Source organism: Ascaphus truei, chromosome 7, assembly GCF_040206685.1.
Source record: "Ascaphus truei isolate aAscTru1 chromosome 7, aAscTru1.hap1, whole genome shotgun sequence".
NCBI lineage: Eukaryota > Metazoa > Chordata > Amphibia > Anura > Ascaphidae > Ascaphus > Ascaphus truei.
The window spans coordinates 78,972,414-78,988,787 of NC_134489.1; the positions used below are offsets into that span (position 1 = coordinate 78,972,414).

Below are 16,374 nucleotides of genomic sequence, written 5' to 3' on the forward strand. Positions count from 1 at the left end.
AATATAACTCCCAGAAGGGGGTATACATGTAAAAATATTTATTTTATACTACTGTAAATATGTGCAGATAGTTGAAATGGCCTAACAATGTAAGTTGAACAGACTTTTGTTAGTTGAAATCAATCCTTTCTTAATCTGGGCAAACTTTTGTCTGCTATTTCCAAACGGAGTCATTGCACCACCCAGGAAAATATTGTCAACTGAAGAAAAGTCCCATTTATTTAAATTTACTAGAATATCCATTCTAAGCCCGCCAGCACAGAATGTGCTTGTAACTTTTACATAAAACTGTTTAATAAATACATATTCGGAACTCAATGTTTTCCATACAAACTCGCATTACTATTGAATCACATCAACTATGTTTTTACATACAAAGTAAAAGAGGTACATAGATATCATATAAGGAAACAGTTGTGTGTGCATGTTGTCAATGCTGGAATAAGTGGAAAGGCTTTTAGTAATTGTTATCTCTATACTGTGGGGGGGCGGGGCGGAAACCTAACAACAAAAAACCTCTTTTATAATGTTTCAGATGATGGCTGATCTCATGTTCAGGAAGCAGGATTATGAGCAGGCTGTATTTCACTTTCAACAGCTCTTAGAGCGCAAGCCAGGTATTGCGCAAAAACACCTCTTATATTGTGAGAAATGTCTCTATTTAGCACTTACATAATAGTATGGAGACTAAAAGAACCTGTTTATGAATGCACACAGCAGATGCAGCTATTTTGAAGGAACAATATGTAAAATAAACTTTCATCTAATGCTTAATCATTATTTTTAGATGCACAGTTCACAACTGTTAACAAAATTCATAAATACATGAATATCCATTAGATTTTCTTGTCCGACAGAAAATGGAAATTGATAGAAGATGCTATTCTATAAGGCAGGGGTGCACAAACTTGCTGCGCCGCCCCCCCTGCCTGCCAGCCCCTGTTATCGCGCCCTGCCCCCCCCTTATCGCGCCCTGCCCCCCCCCCTTACCCAAGATCCAGCGTCAAATGACAGTCATGTGACATTATGTGACCCGTGGCATCATTTGAAGTGTGTTGCCATGGCGACATGTTGCCGAAGACAAGGTACTGCAGGAGACCCTGCAGAGGCGTCACTCGATCCGGCATTTCATTTAAATGCCTTGTGGAAGAGCACGGGGCCTCTGCAACCGCCGTATCCCTCCCCCCAACACCCCCCCCCCCCACCCCGAATAATCTTGCGCACCCCTGCTATAATGCACCTTCCGTGTGAATAGACCATAAGGTGTTTTATAAAATAACACCGCTTTGCCTACTCGCTACAAAATCATAGGCATGCCAATTATTCAGTACTCCCTACTTCTGTAAGTAGTACTCTACCTCTCTTACTTACCTACACTTTTTTTTTCAATTCCTTGATTTTTGTATCTGAACTTATCACTTCTGGAGTCTGTCCTGTGCATCTACTACTGTATCAGTTTATAAAAATAAAGTATTTTAATATTTCATGAATCCAGCACCATCCAGTTTCAAAGCATGACCGCATGTCCAGAGCATTATTTTTCTGTTATTGCCTCTTTGTAGAAATTAGGGAGGCTTCTTCCTTCCACTTGTGTAGTTAACTTTTTCCACAAAACAGTATGCAAGTAGCAAAGCATTAGAGAGCTGGCGGTTGAGAAGTTATTACTATAACAAAAATAATAGGATGTATATCTTTCTTTTCCAGGTAATTATGCCACTCTTTCCCGCTTGATTGACCTTTTACGAAGGGCTGGTAAACTTGAAGAAATTCCAAAGTTTCTTGATCTGGCAGAAAATCATTCCTCTAGAGCAAAACTAGAACCAGGATTCCATTACTGCAAAGGACTATACCTCTGGTATGTTATCATGACAAAGTACAAAAACACATGCATACCTCAGCAGAAGGTAGGAACCATTATGCCTACGTATTGTGCGTAGCCCATAGTGCAGGAGTGGCCAACTCCACGCCGCAAGGGCCACCAACAGGTCAAGGTTTCAGGATATCCCTTCAGCACAGGTGGCTCAATCAGTGTTTCAGTCTTTGTAGGGGTGAAGGACTAAAACAAGTAGGACTGCTGCTTTAAAATAAAAATGACACGTTTTCCTCATCTCCCAAGGTACACTGGAGAACCTAATGATGCCCTTCGCCATTTCAATAAAGCCCGCAAGGACAGTGACTGGGGACAAAATGCAGTTTATAACATGATTGAGATCTGTTTGAATCCAGATAATGAAACCGTGGGTGGGGAAGTGTTTGACAATCTTGATGGCGACATGGGGTAAGTTATTTTCTCATTTTAAATCTGCATCTTTGTCCTTTTGTTGGACTAACCATGTACACAATGCTTTGCAGTGCAGATATGCAAAACAGACACACTAGAAAGATAAGAGAAATCTGCTTGTCTTAAAATGTAAACCAAATACCAAACTACGGTAATAATGATACTTACTTCGCAAACCGTGTCCAGCGCTGGCAAAACCAAATAAAAGGCAATGTCTTTGCAGCGCAGGCGAAGTACCAGAAAGTGCATTTACTAAAATGTTTGGACCTGCATCCGTTCCTCTACCTTTTTAAAATTGATTCTGGATAATGATCTGCAAATGAGCATGGGGTGATTTTTGTTCTTTGTACATTTTTGCATATTATTATCCATAATCCTAGTCTTCAATTTACCGTTTTGTATGCTGAATAAAGCAGGTTTGGTGGAGCAGTGGTACTTATGTTTTGTAACTCTTAAACTTAAGCCCTGCAAGCACAAAAAAAAAACCCAGGTCAAAGAGATATTAAGCTTGTTTTTAGTGGTGTGGAAATAAGGTTACATATAGGTTGGTACCTTATTTTGCTGCTGCTCCAGTATATCTCACACATCAATCTGTGTTTTACAAAGTAAGAAAACACCTAGGAAAGAACTACAACACTCAAGTTATGCATTTCACCTCCGGGTAAATCTGACCGAATAATTGTGCTAGTGAAGTTCATTACATTGTGGCATTCGGGTGTCTATAAAGACTATGTGGCATACAGGCGGTCCTCGCAATAAGTCGTTTCACTTTACAATGGACGGCCTATCCGACGCATCATATAATGCAATGCTATTTGGCTGTTTTCCTATACCAAAATGCCTTATTCAACGCTCACCACTGAGAATTAACATGGGGCTCGCTTTACAACACTTTCATTATCCAACGCTACTTTAAGGAACGGATTCCGTTGGATAACCGAGGACTGCCTGAATAAATGATGAGCAGGAGCTTTCTCTTCTCAGGATTACAGAATTCCCGTCCTAGAGCATACAGTACATTTTGTTCTGTAACACAGGGCTGTCAAACGCCTAGGTGTTCAGGATATTTGTAAGAGCGGTGTTTGAGCACACCTGTAGTAAAATGCCTTGTTTTGCACTTTTAGGGGTTTATTCTAGATTAGCCGGGGCTGCTGATCATCCATTTTCAGATGCTATTCCCCACTTACTTCAATAGAGACTTTCGGCCAAAATCGACTATGTGGCCACTTTTGCTGATCTACTGTAGAATAAGCCCCTAAATTTGGATAAACAACTATTTAAGCAATGAAAACAATCCAATGTTATCTTGGTGCCAGTCCCCCTGACACCCGATAGGCTAATATGGAGAAGAAAAAAAAGATTAGCCCACATCCTAATTTAGTAAAACACAACATTTCATCATAATAAACCTTTCTTATTAATGATATCATGCTACATAAATGCCTGCACATCTCTTACCATTTCTAATATTTCATTTAACCCTTTGGGTGTGCTGGGACATAGCTACTATGTCATAGCGCCTGGCCCTCCAGAAGCCCCATGATGTAGTAGCTACGACATAAAATGGCCGCTCGTTTTTCTAGGGGAGATCGCAGCGTAGAATGCAATCTACAAGGAAGAGGAATTGAAGGAGGAAGACTCCTCCCCTTCTGTTCCATCAGTGAGAGCGATCACATGACCGTTTTAGAGAAGCGGTCACATGATCGCAAGTGCCTGAGGAGCCGTGGCTCTTTCAGCATTGTCTTTAATTGCCTATTTTGGCAAATTAACAACAGTTTACAGAAGTCCTAATTTAATTGTTTGTTTCCATGTTCTCTAAGCTCATCCTGTTTCTTTAATTTGGGGGGGGAAGAAAGCTCTCTGACTTGAACACAAAAATGCATTGTAGTCCTTGCCGTTAGCAGATCACCTGGGAGTAGATGGGTGGGGAGATTAAAACAGGTGTGATCGCCATTTTAATACTAATCCAGTTCATGTGTTGTAAACTCACTCGGCAGAAACCGTACTTACAATGTTATAGTTTAGTGGCGTGCTAATCAGGAGTGACCACAAAAGCTAACAGCACAAGATCAGGGCACTTCCTACTTATGATATTCATTGATCTTGTGTGTTTTTGCTTTTAGTGTTTTTGGTCACATCTCAATAGCTCTCCGGTAATTTGTTTATAGTAATTGCAAGTACTATTTTGTACGGGGTCAGCTTTACATTACACGTAGCGGGAATACTGGTAATCACAGTGTGTGTGTCTCTGTAGAAATTCCACTGAAAAGCAAGAATCTGTTCAACTCGCTGTGAGAACTGCCGAGAAGCTCCTTAAAGAACTGAAACCGCAGACTCTTCAAGGACATATACAGCTACGGATTATGGAAAATTACTGCTTACTGGCAACCAAACAGAAAACAAATGTTGAGCGAGCTCTGAATACATTCACAGAGGTGGCAGCTACAGAGGTAAATAATTTTTCCTCGTTTGAATCATGTATACATTTACATTTTACACCATTTTTGAGTGTGAAAACAATCCATGTTTTTTTGCTTTGCCTGGTCCTCCAACATTATGGGGCCCCCTCAGTTCAGGAGATATTTATAGTTTAGCAAGAATAAAAAGTCACAGCCTCCTCTCCCAATGTTGCAATTTTCTATTGGCCACTGGCCTGACCCAGGACAATTTTGTGTCCATCGTGCAATTTATGATGACTCATTTTGTAGCATTAGAGTTTTAACTTTTCTATTGATCTCCATTTATCTTCCCTAGTAAGTAATTGTGTAAAGAAATCTATCTTTATTTCAATTTCTTTCTCTTTGCATAGAAGTTGTTTGTCATGTTCAGTTAACACTATTAATTGGTGGATGGTTTGTTACATAAGGTTACCCCTTTCAGTGATGGACGAGCCTGCAACGCGTTTGCCTTGCAGTTCACTGGCACTGAAAGGGTTCAACCAAAAGTAAAGAGACAGCACATGGTAGCACAAAAGCTAAAAATAAATGGTGAAAAACGGATGGATGCTGAAATGATATTGGTTGATAAACTCTTCGCTAATGGAGGTGTCAATGCAGGCGAAAATAAAGAAAAATAAAATCTGATCAGCGCCAGATGGCACCCGCAGTATATTTGCAGTCTACATTGCCGTGTGTGTGTGTGTGTGTGTGTGTGTGTGTGTGTGTGTGTGTCTACAGTATATGAAACAGTGTTGTCGTTTTGCAGCTCCGAACCATATTGTCTGTGACTCTCACAGATCTGTAATGGTCAATTTCTTGCCGATTTCTGCCATTGTTGCATTTTTGAAAATGTTCACTCTGAATGACCAGTGTAGAAATGATCAAATCTTTAGTTACTGGGAATGTATTTAGTACTTCCTTATTTGCTTTTGTTTTTAAATCGGCTTCCGTTTTAATAGTTGTATTGGTCCTGAGGAAAAATGTATACTTGGTGGAGTGCAATACACCTACCGCACTAGGAAATTCAAATAATTTATCCTTGTTCACCAGTGAAGCCAAATTTGTTTGTGTTTTTTTTTGTTTGTTTGTTTTTTTACCTGTTCCATCAGCTTAAATGTTTTCTATTGCACCTTATGAAATGTAAGGCCGCGGGCCCGCGCTCATGCTTGTCAATGAGCCCCTGCAGCTGCAATGAGAGCGGCTTTAGCAGGGGCTCGCGCACGCTTCCACACGCGTGCGGAGGCGTAGCAGACAATTTTTTTTAGTTTCAGCGCTATGGGGAGCTGAGGGCCGTTCACGTGAGCGGTTCGCCCAATGAGGGCGAACCAGCTCCGTGACGTCACTGGCCCGCCCATAGACACGCCCCAGACGGCGCACGTAGTAAGGCCAAGGAAAGCACCCGCTTTCCCTCAGCCTTCGCGCGCCTCTGCACGGGAGAAATGTCTATAGACTCATCCTTAGACTCCTTTTGTAATGTTTGCTGTAAACTGTATTCATATGTACATAGGGGTTATGGGACTGCAAGTGATTATTCCCACTACAGTATATCCAGATTGTATACACCAGCATGGAAATTATATATTGTACAAGTTATGGTATTCATTATTATTGTGGCAACATTGTGTATCTTATGCATGGAACATGAACAAATGCAATATCTCAATCTTGGTTTTGTACAGTAAAAAGTATCATAATCTGCAAATCACAACAGATAGACTCAGCAAAGTTGTTGTTTGAGGTGTCAAGGCCACAAATGGCTCGTTTGAGTTTTCATCCAACAATTAAAACCTTCATGATGGTTCAATAATGATTCTATCTGTAAAACAATATTTTGTTTTTTCGAGCACACATTAATCTCCCAGAGCTGTATGTATAAAATACTAAAAGGCGAACATTGTTTTTATTTTTTATTTTTAAAATATATTTATACTTGCAGAAGGACCACATCCCAGCACTTCTGGGTATGGCTACTGCTTACATGATCTTGAAACAAACTCCCAGGGCCAGAAATCAATTGAAGCGAATCTCCAAAATGAACTGGAATCCAATAGATGCTGAGGAGTTTGAAAAGAGTTGGTTGCTTCTGGCCGATATTTACATTCAGTCAGGAAAATATGACATGGCAGGTGAACTGCTGAAACGGTGCCTTCGACACAACAGGGTAGGTGTCACAGTTATATGTTTGATCCCTTTCTTTATCATATTAACTTCTCTAGAAATGTTCTACCTTTTTAATAAGGTTACTTCTAAACTAGAGTATGCGGTAGCATGCTGACTTGCTTAACCTGAATACGGAGTAAGTAATATTGCTGCTTTCATTACTTTTACACAATTTGCTTCCTTTTGCCTAATTTGCAGACACCGTTCTTATCAAGAATGGTTCAAATGTAATAGAGCAAAACTTAATATATTCATTGCAAAGTCCAATAAATGTGATCAAAATTAGGCTTTGCCATAATTCACTTTCTAGATATAAAAAAGACTACTTTATGCATCATCAGAAAAACACCTTTTATCAAGCAAAACGCAAAAATAATTCTGAGGGCTTGGTGTTCAATTTCCAGAAGCAATTACGTGGACAATGCATACTGCTTTAGAGTAACTGCTTTCTCATTTGTAGACGGCACTCAAATACAAAAAATCTCGTTAGTATGAAGTTTATGTAGGATCTATATTATTACAATTAAACAGTTTCGAGGCATGAACTAGGGAAAAATAGAGAAGTTGCGCCAAAAAGGAATATCCTACTGTTCAATACGTAACTTCAGTCCTTTCCACAATGCAGTTCCGCTGCCCGAGTCTCTCAGAGGTGATTCACCAGCCTCTGTGTAAATGTACAGTAGAAAAAGGGGGAAGGGTCCTCAGGCGCGTTGTTCTGCTTGTGGCTCCAGGGCGTGTAAAACGTAGGAAATAAAAAAGAGAGAGGGGAACCACAGTGAGAAAACAACTCAATAATCGTATATAACTCACTTCTTCATTCAGGGGGGTAGACAGTGAACATTCAATGTGGGAGGAGACACACTCACATCAGGTGTCTAATCTTGATTAGATGACTTCTCCTCTATATGGGGTGAGATGGGTTGAGGGTGAGGGGATGCCTCCTGGTATCGCAGGGAGCGCTACGTGCAGAGGAATGTGAGCAAGCCACTAAGAACCGATGTTACGCCACAAAGTTACTCGTGTCCGTTACAGAACGCAGACAGGAAGCTGTTACTGTTTGTACAAAGTGTGTCCGAGGCGACTGCCCACCCAGCCCTGTTCCCAGAAGAAGCATGTGATATTATGTATGCGATACCAGGAGGCATCCCCTCACCCTCAACCCATCTCACCCCATATAGAGGAGAAGTCATCTAATCAAGATTAGACACCTGATGTGAGTGTGTCTCCTCCCACATTGAATGTTCACTGTCTACCCCCCTGAATGAAGAAGTGAGTTATATACGATTATTGAGTTGTTTTCTCACTGTGGTTCCCCTCTCTCTTTTTTATTTCCTACGTTTTACACGCCCTGGAGCCACAAGCAGAACAACGCGCCTGAGGACCCTTCCCCCTTTTTCTACTCGAGGCATGAACTGTTGCTTATAACTATCGCACTCAGCAGAACTGTCAAAGACCATTAGAAAGTCGGTGTACAGAGACCTGCCTTTTACTATTACAAGAGAGATGTTATCTTGCTTGTGTTTCTGCTGATAAAACTTCACTACTTTTGCTGTAAACGTTCTTTAACACACTGTATAGTATGCAATGCCAATGTGGTGAGTATTTTAAACACATTGTATACCACTTTACGCTTAACGTGTTGTGGAATATAACACTGCTTGGATATCTTATCAGAAGAAATTGCAGCATCAGGTTGTGACTTTGAAATAACTCGCAGTATGTGATACCTTTTTCTCTGAACAGCATGAACAGTTTACCGGTAGCAGATATCTGGAACAGTTTGAATCGTTCTGTGTTTAATTGTGTAAAGATGAGAAGAAACTTGTGGTTAGGGTATCTGAGGGCTGTGCCATTATCTAACTCTGGTAGCCAAGTCCAGTCCTCGAGAGACCAACACCTGTGCTGAAGCAGGGATATCTTTAAATTCTGACCTGTTGGTGGCCCTTGAGGAGTGGAGTTAGCCACCGCCAGTCCCTTCCAGGACAACTGAATTAATTTTGGTAAAATGTAATGGGATAAATGTAGGTGATTGCATTTTTTATTTTATTGTATTTTTTTTAAGTTCAATATCGCCATTGTACCCAAATGCTCGACCAGGACAGGCAAATTACTTGGCGTTTTTTTTTTTTTTGGTAAACACATTACTGACAAATTAAACTATATTGTGATCTTTATGGGGGAGGAGTGTGGGAAGATAGTGGGCATTAAAGGTTCAGATGTATCAGCCATTATTGTGTCTGCTAACATGTTTTGGCAGGGTCTACAAATTCATATTTCAAATATAACAAACATGTTCATGGGTAGAATAATGGACATTACATCCGTACTTTGACTATATAGTCTCTTTAGTGGCGGAGGAGACTTTGAAGCATCAAATGTGTTGCCCACCTCCAGAATCTCACTTTACTCTGGTTCTATCACTTGCCACAGTCTTAAACAAAGATGCAAGAGCACATTAAAGCTGCAGTTCAGTCAATATCCTGCATGTGTGTTTTTTTTAATAAATCAGTTCTGTAGTAAGAAAAAATACTTTTAGCATTTTCTGTTTTTAAAAAAACAACTTTGAAAGACCATATTTCTTGTATTCTATTTTAACAGCCATTTGCTAAGGCACTGCCCCTTCATGTCCTGTCACAAGCCCTGGCACACCCCTTTGTCAGCCCTGCCCTCCCTCTTGCACATGTCAGTACAGGAGTGCTCATGAATATTCATGAGCTTCCATTGAGTGACAGAAACAGAGGAAAAACATATCCCATATCTAAAGGTGTTGCCAAATTTCGCCGATCAATACATAGAGAACGATTTGACTGGCAGCTATACAGTTCTTTAGGTAATTAGAGATTGCCCACATGAAACTATTGAATTAAAAAAATTAAAAAAAAGACTTAACTGCAGCTTTAATGACTTGGTGTAGTTATTATTTATTATTAAGTGTATTAACATAGTATACGTTTCTAATGTTATTACAGTTCCATAATGGCTTTTAAGGGCTTTATCTTTTAATAGCCCTAGTCTTGTAATTCACTCTTCATTATGTTTACGCCTCTTAATATTTAGCCATCTGTTTTCCTAGTCCTGTTGCAAAGCTTATGAATACATGGGCTACATAATGGAAAAAGAGCAAGCTTATAAAGATGCTGCTAGCAACTATGAGATGGCTTGGAAATACGGAAACCAAACAAACCCAAGTGTGGGTAAGTGCAGAAAAAATTACATTATGGTCTGTGTTTGAAAACAATCTTAAAAAGTTATACAGTCTGGCAGAATTACAAAACAGATTTGATTTTCTAATACTGTAGTTGTCTAGACCTGGGTGGTCCAAATTCACTACTCAGAGGCCACTGAGAGCCAAGTATTTAATATGTAATAAATTGTCACTTGGGTAAATTGTACTTTGGTAGAAGACTGTCATGTGCCTTCCCAATTTACTGATCACATGCATTTTTTTTTGTATTTAGGATATAAACTGGCTTTTAACTACCTGAAAGCAAAGAGATACGTTGATGCAATTGATGTGTGTCACAAGGTAAGCTTTTATAATTAAAGATGCACTGAATGTTTGCAGTTGGTTCACAAAGGATACAATACGGTGTGTGAGAAATTGAAATACTAACCACTGATAATAGAATCTGCCTTACAACTGTTTGATAAAATAAAGACTGGTCATTAGTAAGCAGATTTTGAGACACTTCTTGCCTGCGTAAAATATTTGGTTTATTTTAGTGTTAAAAATGCCTTCAGGAAAGGAACCTTTCATTTAAACAGTGATCCTATGGGAAAACGTGTTGCGCTTTGAGGCCTCGTTCAGGGTGCTGGCTTCGGAGGGAGGGTGTGCTGACGTGCTTGCTGCAGTGAGAAACAAAGTATTCAATTTGAATACTTGTTGTCAGGGTAGCAACTGCCCTGCCTCCGAAGCCAGGAGTTGACGCTGACGACAGTTTCAGTAAACGAAAATTTCGTTTTTTGGAACTGTAGCAGCGTCACAGGGACCCAGGCAGTCAATGAAATCATTCTTCAGAATGATTTCAAGACTGCAACACTGATCCCTGCTCTCTGTCTGTGACCGGGAGGATTAGCATGTGACGTCAAAGACACGCCCACTGAACGACAGAACGCTGGGGCTGTCGGCAGGGGATGATCGGACGTCTCCTACAAAAGTAACGCGCGCTCTCGCGGACGCGCCCCCTCCATATCCCAAAGCAGGCACCCTGAACGAGCCCTAAGACGTTTCACTATCCAACACCATTTTGAGTAACGCATTGTGTCGGATATCCGAGGACTGCCTGTAACTAAAAATGTTCTTCTTTGCTGTCCTTTGCATTTCTTAACTTCATATTTCAAATGTGGGAAGAGGTACAGAAAAAAAAGGGCATGGGAGTGGGGAAAGAGGACTGTAACATGATATAACATTACAATGAACAAAACAGGTGAGTGACAAATTAATTAATCAAATGGATTAGATGCAAGCCTGTTCTCATTTCAATAAACCCTACACAAGCTATACTACCATCAATAATAATTTTAGAAGCTCTAGGACCTAGAGTCTAGGTTCTATCAATATTCACTATTCTGGCAGTATACACTACACAGGCTTAAACGTGCAATCCCAAATAGTTGGCTAGTTTAATTTGTTAAAGGTCTGAGTGGCGGTGTTAGTCAATAAAATGTTTTATGTACCCTTTTCCCACCCTGTCCTCATCAGAGAACCAATAAAGTTGTGAGGAGGCTGTGGCTGTAAAAGCACTTGCTGAACAACATCAGACGAAATGGAGTAGCTAGAGGAAATCAAACCCCTTCAAAATTTAAGTTTAAAAAGTAAAGAACTTGTCAGATTTGGTAGCAATTACCCAGATGGGATCCCTTAAACATGTCATTGGAATTAATTCAATTTGGTCCTAGGAGGGAATGTCCCTTTATGATCAGACCGCATTAGGCTAAGGCCCCGGTCTCTCCGCTGTAACGCGCGCCCGCGCTTTTGGCGGCGCGTTCAGCCGATTCTTCGGTCTGCAGCTCACTGCAGGAGGAGAGACCGGGGGGGCGTGGCGGAGGAGTGACGGGGGCGCGGCCATGACATCACCCGGCAGGTTCGCCCTCATTGGCTGAACCGCCGGGGGGCGTGCCTAATCGCCCGACGCGAGTCCTGCTCTCAATTCTATTGAGAGCAGGAGTAGCTCTCGCGCGCGCGCTGCAACCCCCCCTCGCAGCGGGCCCGGCGCCATTGTGGGGCGGACGCTGTAGTAGGCAGCAGGGGCAAGGCCTTAGGTGGGGCCAGCTAAGGCGATAAAATCTTATGAAACATACAAACAGTACCCCTTAAATAAGTAGTGGTCTATTCCAGGGGTCTCTAAACTCGGTCCTCAAGGGCCGCCAACGGGCCGGCTTTTATGGATATCCCTGTTTCAGCACAGGTGGCTGAATCAGTGGCTCAGTCTTTGAGGACTGTGTTTGGAGACCCCCGGACTCTATTCCATTGACGTAACCAAACTTTTTCTACCTGTGAAACCAGAAGGGGTTAAAGCTTTTTCCACAATTAATTTTAAATCTTGCTGCAAGACATAAAGGACACAATTTCACATAAAGGACAGAATTTCAGTTTTAGACTGGCCTTTAGTTTGGCTGCCCAAGAGAGCAGATAACAGATCAACAGCACTGTACGCAGTACATGCCATTCTAAATGCTTTCTTCCAAAAGGGCTGAATTTTGGGACTCGCCAAATATGTAAGTGTGCCTTGATGTGCGATTAACATTTGATACATCTTTTCTAGTCTGACAGGCAAGAGGTACCACCTAACTAACGCTTGTAGGTTGTTTTTTTGGGGGTGGTTTAGGGGATGAGCAAATTGAGCTTTTAGAAACTTTCCCAAATATACTCAAACTTCCTCGTCCACCTCACTCTGTGGATCCCACTCCCAAGCTTTTAAAATGTTTATCTTTAAAATCTTGCATAATGTGGGCCCTGTAGCTCAGCGGTGCGCAAAGTGGGGGCGCGCCGCTGCGAGGGGGGTGGGGTTTACAGAGGCCCAGCGCGCTTCCCGGCGGCAATTAAATTAATCTGGTTAATGCAGAACTTACTGTAAATTTTTAAAGAGGACAATCTTTGAATTACATGCTCTCCTTTATGAAGTTAAACTCCCCCACCCCACCCCCAGATCTTAAATTATTTTAAGTTGGATCCATGAGCAAATGAGATTGCCCATAATGGATGTAAACGGTGAACACCTAAAACCGCTTTTGTCTCTCACACGCAGACAAACCTATAATTGGGTGAGAGTAAAGGTGTGGAGCTCTGTGCCTCTTTTGGAGCCAAATTACTCAATATAGATTGGCTGACGTTTTGCTAATTGCAATATCTACCCATCTTTATACCCCAAAAGAAATGTGACTGTTGGAGTTGACTCCTCTGAGCAGTCATAAAATATTTTTGTACATTTGGGAGTGCAAGTCCCCTGAACAGGACACAAAAGCAGGGAGCTGTTTATTCCAAACAAAAATTTTAAAAAAAAAAAATAAGTGGGGAATGTCCTCTAGGATCCTAAGTGGCACAAAGGAAAAGGAAGGCTCTGAAAAAGATAAACGCACCCTGGGCCGAAAGTTCATTTTTATGGAAGCAAACGTGCATACCCAGAATATGCAGTAACTACTCCAACATTCTACATTTTAGTGATCGTAAATTACCCATGCCTTTTGTTAAGTGTTAGTTACTTTTTAGTAATATAAATTCCTAAATAACTGAAGCACTGTTAATTTCACTTAAAGTTGAAATTAAGCTTAATTTACTTGTGATGGAATGTTGAGGCCTAGTGCCTTTCGTTTTAATATGTATTGATTTTGGATTCAGACCGAACATGGATTTAAATTGTTTCTTTTTTTTTTTTGCATGGATTTGGAAGAGTTTGGATTTATTTGGATTTATGTTAAGAATGTTATATAACGAATGACATTGTCGTTGAAAAGTGATGTTGCATTCATCACACACAATTTGATGAAACACAGTACGGTGACGGTACAGGGGGATAGGAACGGTAATAAATAATTGACTCAAGCGGCCGTGTGCGAGTCACCACTCTGAAATTGTATCTTTATCTGGTGTCCGGTAGCCTCGGGGTGTTCTCCCACATCAACATGCGCTTGGGTCATGTGTGGGTGTCCTGTGTATGCCACAGATATCCAGAAAAGTATGGGTTAAGATAATATATTTATTCGATGGCTATATAAAAAACAAACAAGGTAAACCACTCACATTGTGGATAAAAACGATGAATATGGCTTTTCCGTTTTCTTGCTGCAAGCTGCTCCGATGTCTGCCGCTCCCGGAGTTCAGGGAAGGCAGCAGTCGCAAGTTGGAAACTACGGCAGCCGTCAGAGTCCAAAAGTGTCCACGCTCATAGGACAACGCATTTTGCACTAATTCGTGCTTCGTCAGGTTCTGCCGGCTGCTGTAGTTTACAACTTGCGACTGCTGCCTTCCCTGAACTCCGGACACAGTGGACAGCGGAGCAGCTTGCAGCAAGAAAACGGAAAAGCCATATTCATCGTTTTTATCCACACTGTGAGTGGTTTACCTTGTTTGTTTTTTATATAGCCATCGAATAAATATATTATCTTAACCCATACTTTTCTGGATATCTGTGGCATATACGGGACACCCACACTTGACCTACTACAAGCACATGTTGATGTGGGAGAACAGCCCGAGGCTACCGGACTCCAGATAAAGATACAATTTCAGAGTGGTGACTCGCACACGGCCGTTTGAGTCAATTATTTATTATTACCATTCCTATCCCCCCGTACCGTCATTACTGCTGCACTTATTGTGAATAGATGTGAAGCACCTAGATTGCATGAATACCACTTGCCGGAGAAGACTGAGAGAAACTGTTTGAAGTAATGACTTGCACATGGCCGTGTAAGTCATTAGTATATTATATCCTTCTCACTCCACCTCCCACCCACTGTGTTCCCCTTTGGCACACAGCATATTACATATACCTTTTGTTTGTATCACACTAGTAGCATAATTTCTGACTACTGTTTGTATATCTTTCTTACTTGTCTTGCGCTCTCCTACTCTGTGTTTCACCATTAACCTAAGGATCATGGGAGATTCTTTATCGGGTCCAGCAGCAGGATACAGCTGGGGCCAGTATTGTAAAATTTGTACTTTCTTTCATATCGGCACCATCTTGTCTATACTGTGTTGATCACATATATTAACAAACATTTCAGTTTGGGAAGCGCCCTAGTCTTTCTTTCATCACACACAATTTGGAAACTAGAAATATTCACATTAGACCATTTTTTATTATTATTATTATTATTATTGCCATTGTTTCTATTTCGGACAAGAAGGCAAGGTGGCAGTAGTGCACACCCCTGTCTCATCCCATAAATCTGAGTTTAAACCTTTGCGCACGCCACGGCATAGTGATTACGTCATGGGGTCTGGCACTCAGAGGCTCAATGACATAGTGGCAATGTCATGCTCAAGGAAAGGGTTTATTTTTTATTGTTTAATTGTTCCCAGCTTGGATCATGTCCTTCATTCCCATGGAGCGCAGGATGTGATCTGCAGTGACGTGAAAATGGAAGAGGACGACTCCTATTCCTTTTCGTGTTACGGGCTGCTGCGGTCATGTGCCGGAGGGGCCGTGGCACTCTGTCAAAGGGGTCATGGTACCACTCACAGGATTGAGTATTGCTTGAGGTAAAGTGTATAACGGACTACATTCAAACTTCTCTCTCAAACCAAGTCTCTCTAGGACAGCAGAAATGAAAGTCCAACTAATGTGGTCAAAGGTTTTTGCTGCACTGAAAGCTAAAAGCAGTAATTGAGATTTAGTCACTTTAGCCTTGTGAAAAATATTTGTACTCTTTCTGGTATTGTCCTTGGTCTATCTGCCCAGCAGAAATCCTGTCTGATCAGGTTGTGTCAGAGAAAGGAGGCCTTACTTCTGAGTTGAACCTGGAGATCAAAGATGACATTCTCTGACTCCTTTTGGTCCTGGTTCTTTTAGTCTAATCTGTATTAGATTGTCCGTCCTCTCGCCCAGGCATGCGATTTCTTGAAAGATTTCTGTTAGAGCCTTTGAAAGAGTGGACTTGATATTCAAAAACAGCTTGTTTAGCTAAGCTTTAGTAGGTGCTTGTTTATCTTCAGAATTTGATGAGGAACGTCACTCTGCACATAGCAAATTTCCATGTTTCTGGGAATATAGCAACTGTCTTGTTTTTATTGTTGCAAGTGTTCCTGACCTGCTTTCAGTTGATGCGTGTAACGCTGTGCTCACCACAAACAAGGCGTGACCGCGAGGCCGAGGTGGGGATTTGGTAAACGCAAATCCACGGATGCATCTGGAGTGTAGATAGGTCGAGGTAGTCGGGTCGGGGTAGGAGAGGTCAGGATGGTCAGTGATATCTGCCGAGGTCTGGATTTGAGAGGTACGGATTGTTGCAGGTACTTTAGCCACGGTCGTGATTGGAGAGGTGTGGATC

At 41.4% G+C, this 16,374-nt stretch overlaps 1 protein-coding gene across 2 annotated transcripts in view; it reads left to right on the forward strand.

Annotated features, from left to right (window-relative positions):
- Nucleotides 1–16,374, forward strand: part of TTC21B (tetratricopeptide repeat domain 21B) — a 79,410-nt gene that overhangs the window by 36,162 nt on the left and 26,874 nt on the right. For both annotated transcript variants that reach the window (XM_075609179.1, XM_075609178.1), the window contains exons 22-28: nt 536–617; nt 1,705–1,855; nt 2,117–2,278; nt 4,536–4,731; nt 6,656–6,880; nt 9,953–10,073; nt 10,338–10,405. In XM_075609179.1, the coding sequence (XP_075465294.1) occupies nt 536–617; nt 1,705–1,855; nt 2,117–2,278; nt 4,536–4,731; nt 6,656–6,880; nt 9,953–10,073; nt 10,338–10,405 (1,005 nt within the window). The remainder of the gene's footprint in view (nt 1–535; nt 618–1,704; nt 1,856–2,116; nt 2,279–4,535; nt 4,732–6,655; nt 6,881–9,952; nt 10,074–10,337; nt 10,406–16,374) is intronic.